At 27.9% G+C, this 11,269-nt stretch overlaps 2 protein-coding genes across 3 annotated transcripts in view; one reads left to right on the forward strand and one right to left on the reverse strand.

The window, feature by feature from the left end:
• Positions 1 to 5,209: 5,209 nt before the first annotated feature.
• LOC106766698 (probable phosphopantothenoylcysteine decarboxylase) lies at positions 5,210 to 9,299 on the reverse strand. 2 transcript variants are annotated; one of them, XM_022783163.1, is made up of 4 exons: positions 9,114 to 9,299; positions 7,316 to 7,748; positions 6,219 to 6,492; positions 5,210 to 5,538 (listed from the first exon to the last, which is right to left on the reverse strand). In XM_022783163.1, the coding sequence occupies exons 2-4, from the start codon at positions 7,658 to 7,660 to the stop codon at positions 5,513 to 5,515; spliced, it is 645 nt and encodes a 214-aa protein (XP_022638884.1). In that variant the 5' UTR covers positions 7,661 to 7,748; positions 9,114 to 9,299; the 3' UTR covers positions 5,210 to 5,512. The 2 variants fall into 2 exon arrangements, with proteins under 2 accessions (XP_022638884.1, XP_014506899.1); XM_014651413.2 differs by having other exon boundaries at positions 5,212 to 5,538; positions 7,316 to 7,733; positions 9,114 to 9,298.
• Positions 9,300 to 10,975: 1,676 nt separating this feature from the next.
• LOC106766705 (telomere repeat-binding protein 3-like) overlaps positions 10,976 to 11,269 on the forward strand; it is a 10,399-nt gene continuing 10,105 nt past the window's right edge. The window contains exon 1 of the mRNA XM_022782722.1: positions 10,976 to 11,140. Within this exon, the coding sequence (XP_022638443.1) occupies positions 10,976 to 11,140 (165 nt within the window). The remainder of the gene's footprint in view (positions 11,141 to 11,269) is intronic.

The raw sequence follows: 11,269 nt of genomic DNA on the forward strand, positions 1-11,269 counted from the left end.
ATTTAAATTAGAAAAATATCCAACTTAGTGTTAGCAGGCTGATGAATGAGAATGAGAATATCATATTCCTTAATTGCATTTTGGGTCCTAATACATGAAACAACTGCTAGATATACACAATATATATACATCTTAAACAAAATATCCAAGAATCTCACGGGAGTCATCCATCTTTCGATCTATTTCTCGCTTTCACAGGTTCCTCTGCTTACATTAATGATCACAGATTTGACATTTTAATTCGGATAGTATAATTTGATTTTGAAGAAAATAAAATAGATAAAAATGTGATGATAATTTTGCAAATTTCCAAAATCATAAATCTTGATTTAAAAAAAAAAGTAAGTTATATTCCCTTATTATAGAATTGAAGTTTGAAAAGTGTGTTAAAATTTTTAAAATTTTCGCTATTATTCTAATTATTTAATGTGAAAAATATTTGATCTCGATTATCTGATAGGGATTCTAAAATTTTTCAAAAATTTTGTTATTTATTTAAATATATTATCTTAAAAAGTATTACTCTTTTATTTGTGATTGTGTTTTATATGTGTGATGTTTTTACTTTGTAATGATCATCTTGGAGGTGTGAGGAAAGGGAGATGATGTTTCTCTAGTGCAGACTTTGGACGAAAGTGATGGAACAACTTAGATTAGTTAAATTTGTATTATATATAGTTTTGATAGTATACTGGTTGTATATATTTAAAGTTTAATTTTATGGTTATTTTGGATGACTGTAAGTTTATACGTTATATTTTTAATCCTTAACTGTTCTATCTTATCATATTTGTGATAACTCTTTTATATAGTTTTATACTTTTGAGATGTTATTGTAACAATTACAAATAATTTTTTTTTTTAAAATAATTAGAATAAAGCAATTACTTATAAAAGATTTTAGGATAACCATCATATCGGCTTCTTACAACTTATACTAGTCCCTTTTGAAATCACAATAAGAAATTTCTCCTTGGAATTCTTTTCACAACCTTGAATTACATACTTATTTTGAATATCATATAAACTCATGCACCACCCCAATTAAATCCAAACAATCATTTAAAACCATATAGGAATAAAGAATAAAAGAATTCATTACAACCTGGAGCAGTCACTCAGCGCATACTATCACTGAGCGAAACTCTACAGACAGTGGACCAAACCCTCAACTCACTCGTTCAGCGCATCCATTAATAAAATTGATTATGTTTTCAAACCCCAACCATTCGCTCAGTGCACCCATTCGCTGAGCAAAAGTCCTCAGGCAGAAGACCAACCTTTACAACTACTCGCTAAACGAATCTACTTACTCAGCAAGTCTGCATAATCTGTAACACCAAATCTGCAGAATTACGCAACCTACACCTAATTTACCAATTCCAACTATTTTTCCCAACTTCTAACCTTCCCAAAATATATTATACACCTAATTAGACTTAAACAATTATTCCTAAACCTTACTAATATCAATCTAAAGTGTTTCCTAACCTCATTCCACTTCAAAATTTACAAAACTCCATCTTCTAGACTCAAAATGAATTGAACCAGTTTCAGCTCAAAAGTAAGCAATTGACAGGTCCAGATAAGTCAAAAATGACCTCATTACAGACCCCAATCATTCATATTTGCCTCAACACACCCCCATCAAAATATCACTACTCAAGTTTCCAATTTTCACTTAAAACTTCTTTTAAATCACTACCAAACCACCAGTCCCACATTCTTAAATAGATTTCTCTCTACCATAATACTTTTATACAACCATCCTTACTCAATTCAAGCACACACACACAAGTCAATGATCATATATAACCATAATTTCATATTATCATTTTCCTTCAATCGAACATGCATACTACAACAACACATAAATTAAGCATCAAAGTTAACACTCATTAAATTGCCATACTAACACATACTTTATAACTCAAAACACTAGCTTCCCTTATCTCTAATTTGACTGCCCCAAACTCAAGAATGCTCCGCAGATTGCTTGTGATACAAGGAATTTCTAGAATACCTACAAATCATAATGGAACTAAGAAACAAGGAAGGGATTCTTGATTCATACAAAACGGAATCACCGTACAGAATCAAGAACCCTAAAAACCAAGGATAAAAAGGTTTATCGCTTACCTACTCGATTCGTCCAATTGATCGGTCAGATTTGTAGCTTTTGACGCAATAATCGCCTAGGTACTTCCTAATCGTCAAACAGAGACTCCAAATGTGAGAAAAATTAAAGAAATGTGAGAGAACGATAAGAAAAAAATGTTTTAGAAAAATAGAAAATATTTAAATAATGAAACAAGCTTTAAAGATTTCTATTTATATTATATTTTTATAATAAAATATTGATTTCATTATTTTAATACAACTATCTACTTTGTTACTCTATTTTCTAACTTCTTATATGTAAAATAAGAAGAATTAAATTACACGAAACTCAAAAAAGAAAAACAGCTTACAAACACAGTACAAAGTAGAATAAAATAAAGTATAAACATTCAATAGGGATTGTACATACACTTATTGCATTATTAAAAGGATAATGATATTTAGACAACATTTTTTTTGACAACATTTAAACATTGATTATGTGTCAATCTGTGATTGGTCAAAAATTACTCCACAATAATGTTTATGATTATTATTATTGATTGTGGAGTAATTTTTGACCAATCACAGATTGACATGTAATCAATGTTCAAATGTTGTCAAAAAAATGTTGTCTAAATATCATTATCCTTATTAAAACCATCGAACGTGTATACATTTATTGTCTCAAAAGAAATTAGAAAAAAGTTAATTATTAATTAATTTAATTTAGTAATAAAAATATCTTCTAAATGGGTTGTGCTAAAAGGGTTATCAAAATGGATTGTGACTCGGTCAACCGTCAGCCCCTCAAAATAGAACTAATAGATTAAGATTTTCAATCCACTAACTCGTTTTGGCTCGATTTGTATCGTGTCAAATTGGTAGATTAAAGACGGACTAACATGTTCTTAACCCTTTGACCCGTTTTGGTTTCTATTTTTATTTTATTTTTTAAATTAAAAATTAAAATTAAAATAATTAAAAAGACTAATTATATTTTTGTAAAGATACTAATATTTAATACTATTATAATTTAAATCATTAACATTTACAAATCAAGATTTAATAATTACTCAGAATAATTTAACATGTAAATGTAATAATTATTTTAGTTTATTTAATTAAAAATATAAATTAATCAATTCAAAGCTTAGAAATATTTATATAGTTAAATTTACTTTAAATTTTGGTTGGGTGGATTGCAAATTTTGGTTTGTTTTTGGGTGACGCATCAACTCACTTGACTCATTTTTTGACAAACTGAAATTGAGATAAGCTAAAATAGGTAAAACTAATCCGTTTTGTCACTCTTACTCTTTAGATGTCAAACTAGTAGGAATTGTCACTACACTACTATAAATTAAATCTAATTATCATAAACACCACAAACTGTTGACAATGAAAAATCCTTTAAAAAATATATAACAGTTAAAAAATTAGATTCCACTGATATACCATTATCAAAAAATTTAACAAGAAAAGATTCATTTCACAACACAATTATTATCAAAAGTAAGGCTATTAAACAAGTACCACAACAAGTTGTATAATAAAAGACTCCATCACTATCACTTGAGCTAAAAAAAGTCTTCAATCTTATGCACCAACAAACAATAATATTGTACTTTTATGTTAATGATTTTCTCTCTACCATTATAACATGTCGTAACAGTCTACTATTAAGGAAATCATGACTAATTATTAATATATATAACTTGAAACTTAATTTCTTTATGAACTAGGAATCATGAAATTTTTGTTACTTGTTATTATAAAATAAGAATTACAGTAAAATTTTGGTTGATATAAGTTGACAAAAGAACAAGAAATATATACAATAATATATCCGTTTTCATCATCTATTAAAATTATTTTACAATGACAACAATAAGATGTGAGTGTTGATTTTACAATCTTCTTCATATTTTTAACAATGATAAACAAGAGAATTTTGATTTGTCTACCATAGATTATTTCGTGTAAAGCATTTGTGTGTGAACTGTTATTATTTATGGAACGTTTTAATTTATTCTTGATTATCTCTTTAAACTATGTTTAAAATGTATTTGAATTCTGTTTCATAAATCATCATACCCCTTTAGAAGATGATGAACTGCTTTGAAAAAAAAATGTTTTTTAAATGTTTTAAAAATGTATTCAATTTTTGAAAAACATTGATCTTATATTCCAATCCAAACGTTATTATTTAAATTAAAAATGAGGATAATTAAATATAATGTAATTCAATTATAAATAAATAAAATAATTATATATATAAAAAACTAATTATAATTATTTCTTACTTTACAAAAAAAATCTTCCTTTTATAAAAGAAAATTATTACAGGTTTTCATTTTTTCAAAAAAAAAAATACATTTTTCTAAAATTATTACAAAACTTGTTTGACATCATATTTTTTTTTAAATGATATTGATTTTATAAAACTAAAAGAAAAAAAATTAAAAAAAAAATAAGTTTAGTACATTAAAAATATGAAAGTGTGATAAACATTTTTCAACAACTTTTTGTTCACTATTAATTCCTTAAACTCGGGTTTTTTTTATGATTGTTAAACTCAGCTTTATAGAGTAATCTCAATAAATTTGCTTGTCAGTAATGATAAAATAAAATTAATGATGCATAGATGAATGTTTAGTCTCTCTAAGTTTTTTTTTTTTAAACTGTCAATAAACTTGTGTATAATAAATCATACATAGTTACGATTTTAAAATAATTATATATATACACAAGATAATTTATCACTTGAAAAAAAAATATAAAAAACTTAACAAATTATATAGTAGATACCCAATTTTATCTAGCTTGTGTGATAAAAATGAGTGGTGATTGTGTAAGAGAGGGACTTCATGTGTGAATGATGCACATACAAATGACATTGCAACTATTGATGCCATACAAACAAAATTGATTTCTTCATCAATTAACATGAACATTTTCTTTTTGATTGGATACCAAATATCAACATCAATTTTCTTTTTTAACATTATAATTCTATAAAAAGAATCATTCAAGCAATTAAGATAATATGAATTGCTTAGAAATAATAATTAATTACATCAATAATCTTTTATATAAAAAAATTGAACAATAGTTTTGCTTAGCTACCAGATTTGGTGGCATATTGTGTTTGATTAAATTGATAAACTAGTACACCTTGACATATCATCATATTTTACCTAATGTGTGTGAAGAAGTATAAAGATGAAAACAAACATAACATTTTGCATAATATTTTACCCAAAAAAAAAACTCAAACAATGATGTTCCAAGAATAAATATTTTACCCATTTAGGAAATTTCAATAATTGCTATTGAAAAACCACTTTACTATTTGAATCCCGTAACTTCTCAGGTTCCTCTGCGTTGTTCCTGCTATGCCACTCTATTATCAAGAGAGCCAAATATAAACTGAACCTGGTGCAAGAATTCAACTTTTTTTTATTAATACCGATGTTATTTATTATTCTTTGTAATATGAACTTAATATTTTAAAGATTTAGAGTTTAGGTTTGAAAACAATTGCAGAGGATCATCTGATAACAGGATTCACTGAGATTTTTATAGATGTTACATTTCATGCTAACTCATTGGTTATTAAAAGGTTGGCATTATGTGTAATCAAAAGGACATTATCTGCATAAAATGTTCTGAATTTTTTTCTGCATAAAGAAGTTCATTTCATGGTCCTCTGATTAAGGAGATGCACATGCATCAATATTGATACATAAAGGAATCTGCAGCACAATCCATCTGCAATAAAAAATACGACAAAACTCTGATACATTTTTTCATGTGCATTTGATGTTGTTCTCTAATCAGAATTAGATATTTATCTCAATAAACTATGTTGACACTTGATGTAAACTTTTTTGCTTTCCAAATTACTGAGATGAAACTCTGTTTCTAATTGGAGAACAACATTAAAAAGCAGCGAAAGATCAACATCTAAGTTTTGTCCTAAATAATACACACCACCTATGATCAGACTAGATGTAAGNGAAATANAAATGCAATAAAACAAGGGGCCAAGACATGTCCTAGGAAGCCATTCATACTTGTTTCCAATTGTCAACACTGTTAGATATCACCATTACCTTGCTGAGCCTTTGACTCATAGAAGAGCCTTACAGTTGAGTAAATGGTAGAGGGTTCAGCCATGGCACCATTGCCATAATCTCCACAAGCTAACCTCTTTGTAACAGGTGGGATGAGAGAAATTCCAAGCTCATCAATGGCGATGAGATGCCGCTCGGTGAAAGGATTGTTCCACATTAGAGTGTTCATGGCTGGTGCAACAAAAAATGGCTTGCTGTAGTCCCAGGCTCGCACAATGCATGTCAGTAGATTGTCACACAACCCTCCAGCAATCTACAACACATATTCAACTTACTTTAACAGAAACTCATTTGAACCCTATAAAAGATGTACACACAAAAGCTGAACACCAAAAGATGGATAGAAAAACATATTATTGGTTGAACTTGCCTACACTGTGTAAGAATAGGTATGTCATAGACAGTTTGTTTAATCTATTGTGGAGAAATATAAGCTATAATTTCAACTTGTCGTGACCATGTAGAAAAAGACAATGTCCCACCATTTTGCATAGTAAAGATATGTTTAGAAGAACTTATTTACAACTTATTTAGGCTTTATCTTATGACATAAGCACTTGTGCAAATGTCTACTAGAGAAAATGAAATAGCTTATTTTAGTAATTGGGTTAAATATGTTTTTAGTTCCTAAATTTAGATGTGAAATTGGAATTCGTCATTGTTTCAAACTTTGATACATGTTGGTCTCCAAACTTTAAAAATGAATTAATATAGTCCTTTTAATCCAACTAAGTTGGATTTTTTTAATGTATCAAACACCTTTTAGTACGACGTTTGAGTTGTTTACACTTTTCGTCAATTTGGAACACTGTTTAACAAGTCCCAAAAAAATAACTGTATCTATTCATTTTTAAAGTTTGGACATCAAAATGTATCAAAGTTTAGAATAAGTACTAATTCTAATTTCATGTCCAAGTTAAGAAACTAAAAACATATTTAACCCTTAATAATTAGGCAGGATAACTTTTGAAAACAGTTTATCAGTTATAACTTTTCTGACAACAGTGTAATCACATTTTCTCTTCAATTGTAGAAACAACCAAAGCATTTATTCAATAAGAACATGAGTTGTTTACCTTGCCAAGGGTGTTTGCTGATAATGGAGCAATGACCATGATATCAGCCCATTTGCGAAGCTCAATGTGAAGCACATTATCACCAAGTTTCATCCAACTAGACCATTCATTGTCATCAGTGTATAAAGTTACATCCTTTGGTATTGAAGCTCTATCAATGAAATGCAAAGATGCATTTGTGGCAACTGCTCTTACATCTGCCCATTCAAAGAAACAATGACACAGATTTGCAAATTTGACAGCAGCAACACTCCCACTAGCAGCAAGCAGAATTCGGGGCCTCCTTGGTGCAGCATCCACAGCCATAGTCTCTCCCTCAGCACTTACAGGTTTTGAACTGGCCATCACCCAGAACCTTCCACAATGATCTTAAATTTCCATGTTTTCAAACAGGAGTTTCAGCTCACTCATTAAAAACCTTCAAATTGGTAAACTAAAACCCCTTTAGACGACAGTTTATATTTACTAAATACTTGAATCACATTGGTGCAAAGGGAAAAAAGAAAAAAAAAAAAAATCCTTAGTTATTGAACTAAAACTCGAATATACATAGCCATACACAGCTAGCTTAACACCAATGAGAACATCTACCTCAAAGTACTATATTCCTGTTAAGATAAAGACTTTATGATGATTTGTTTCTATAAATACATATTGAAAAGAAAAGAAAGGTAAATTGAATTAAGTTTCTCTCATAAGCTAAAATTAATTTATGCTCTTCAACTTTTCCAGAAGCTCTTAACCCAATCTCTCTAAAATCTGAGGTGAATTGGTTAATTTTAACTTACTAAGAAATTTGATTATTTTGCTTTGGTGTTTCCCTTGGAAAGAAATATATTATATCAGAAGCAAAGGTCAGTATCCTACATATGTTAAGAAAAAGAATTTAATTCTAAGAAATGGTAAGACTAACTTCTTTTACCCTTAAAACAATTAAAAGTCAACCTACATTAGAGATCACCCCAATATAGTTCCTATAGTAATAAAAACTTTACCACTTATTTAGAACTATTTTTAGTCTTTATTCATATAATTTTTAGTACCTACAACAAAAAAAAAAAAAAAAGAAAGACTAAAAGTGATTAAAAATTGCATGTGTTTAAACAACCACGATTTTTTTTCTTAAATATTGGAGCTAAAAAAAAAGTAAAGATTTTACAATCATAGAAACCAAACATGTAATTAAACCATTATTATTAAAATCTAACAATTTTACAATTCATGAACATCATGATTGAATGGAAATATAAAAAATTTAACCTTTTCCCTTTGTTCCAATTAAACTTACTTTAGATTATAATATACATTAACAGGTACAGATAATCCAACACATCAGAGTTTAGCATTACAAATTCATAAACCTATATAATGCATTCCCTTCCCCAAATCAAGAACCCTAGAGAGAGATATTTCCTGCTTTAACAATCCCAAATCATTAAAATAGAACAAAGCAGATTTTACAATGCGGCCTAATTTGAACAGTGAATTCGGATGAATTTGAACAAGAAAGAGGAACAAGTAGTGTCCAACTGAATCCTAAATTGAACAAACAAACATGTTTTAAAACCAGTTCCAGGAAAAGTACAACCCACGATTTCTATTCCCAGGAAACCCTACTATAGATTTGATCTACTATTTGTGGGAATATATATATATATATATATATATATATATATATATATATATATATATATATATATATATATATGATGGGATAAAAGAAAATTTAAACAACAAAATAGTAAGATGAACAGAGCAAATAGTGAAAGTGAAATCAAAGAGAAGAAGAGGAACTAACCTAAAGGAATGAGGGTGATTTCTCTGACAACACAACACAACAGAACAACCTCGCAACCAACTGACACAGACAACACAATCCAGTGTTTCCTGTGAGTGTTTAAGCTGTCAGTATTCAAAAACAGATCCCGCTGAACTCACACACTCAGATATATTTCTTTTCAAGAAGGAATTGGATCAGAAATTATTTTTCTTACCAAACTATGTTGATTAATTTTTTTTAATATAGACCTCTTTTATTTATAAAACATAATATTGTATTTAATTATAGGAACTAAAGGATATAAAATAAGTATATATTCAATGGTCAATATAAGGATACTGATCTAAATTTAATTTGAACAAGTTTTTGAAAAAGACACTGTTACAAGTAGAAAAAAAATATAAATTCTTCCCTAAGTTAAAATTAATTGACATAAAAATTTAAAATATAATTTTATGGAATATATTATAAAATGCTTACAAATTAATTTATTCAAAAAAATTTATTATACGATAATTTTATTTTTTTTTCTTCTTAATTTGTACTATTAAATTTTTTACTTTTATGGAGTAATTTATCGAAACATGTTTATCATTTGTTTCTATTAACTTTATGTTTATTATCACCATTTTAAAATAACTTGCCACACTTATTCATATTACCTTAAATAATCAATTGATTTTTTAGAAGTTAACAGATAAAAATCAAACATTATACTGTTCATCTAGATTTATATTAATAAAATTCTTTTTATATTAACTATTCATGCTTAATGATAAATATCTTATAACTATTCATAATAAAATATATTTTATTTCACTAATACAAGTTTTTTTTTAGGAAATGATGGACTTTATATTCATAAAGTTGTTATTTTAAGAGACCTTTGTAAATATAACTTTAAAAAATATATCAGACAGATACATTAAAAGATATGGTAATATAATTCCTCGCATATTCGTTCATACACAAAATATTTTAATAACTTTTATATTGCAGCTAAGTATTTATAGTTATAGATTAAAACAATAAAGTAAATATTAAAAAATAGAGAAATGTCAATAATAAGATTTATTAAAATATGAATAACAATTAGTTCATAATTTTCACCCAGTTAGAAATTACCATTCATTCATGTATTTTTCATTATAATATCTATACTTCTTTTTTTCTAAATTAAAATGACAAGAATTTGATCCATAAGTCAAGTAAACAATATTCTTACATTAGGCAAGAAAAATTGATCATGGGATAAAGTCTTATGTTGAATGTATTTATACCAACATCATCAGCCTTCAATAACTATTTTTATTCATTCTTTCATTTTTATCACTAGAGAAGTGTAAGATTAAACAAGTCTAACATCAGTTAAAACTTTTGAATATATTTCAGACTACACACAGAATCAATCCACCTACACAGTCCACCAAATTTAAAACATAAACTTTAAGTTTCTTGTTGTTTTGGAATTTCAAGGGCAATACAATGCAAGTAGTCATCCCGACAACCAACAAAAATTCGACCACCAATCATTAAAGGTGAAGAGAATATATCCCCTGCCAAGTTTAGCCTTGCAAATTCTTGCACATAGCTTCTTTGTTGATAATCTTTGGAAAGATTCATGTTCACTGGAAGAAGGTGTATGCCTCCAGAACTGATTGATATTATAGAAAAGTATTTTGGATGAATTTCTTTATTTGATCATTGAATTGTAATAATATAAATATACAAATTGATAACTTAATTAAAAAAAAGTTAAAATAGAATAATCTTCACCAATTTAATATCAATTATTATAATATCAATTATAATAATTAATATTTAACACTAATAATTAAATTAAATAAAGGGAAAGTCAGCAATTAACTTTTATCCGAGATATGGTGATACCATCCAGCCTTGATGCTAGATCTAGATCCGTGAGATTGGAGGTGAGAATCAGCTCTGAACAGCTTGAAATCCAATGGAACAGTAGCTGTGATGAATTCCAGCGTTGGTTTGGCAGAGAGGGAGTAACTCTCGGGTTTGATGAGACTCAAGGAATGGTTGCAGCGGAATGTTGGTGATTATGGTAAGGTGAGGTGAAGGCAAGCTTGAATGAGTGGTTAACTACTTCAGAAGGCTTCCATAATGGAAGAAAGTAGCAATGGAGTACAAGCAAGGAGAATGACTTT

The sequence above is a fragment of the Vigna radiata genome, chromosome 7, assembly GCF_000741045.1.
Source record: "Vigna radiata var. radiata cultivar VC1973A chromosome 7, Vradiata_ver6, whole genome shotgun sequence".
In the NCBI taxonomy this organism is placed as follows: Eukaryota; Viridiplantae; Streptophyta; class Magnoliopsida; order Fabales; family Fabaceae; genus Vigna; species Vigna radiata.

Coding starts and splice junctions, on each gene's coding strand:
- LOC106766698 (XM_022783163.1), bottom strand. CDS start 7,660: ATGGCCAGTTCAAAACCTGTAAGTGCTGAGGGAGAGACTATGGCTGTG. Junction 6,493..7,315: donor CAGCAAACACCCTTGGCAAG/GTAAACAACTCA, acceptor TATGTGTTGTAG/ATTGCTGGAGGGTTGTGTGA. Junction 5,539..6,218: donor TGAGTCAAAGGCTCAGCAAG/GTAATGGTGATA, acceptor TTCTTGCACCAG/GTTCAGTTTATATTTGGCTC.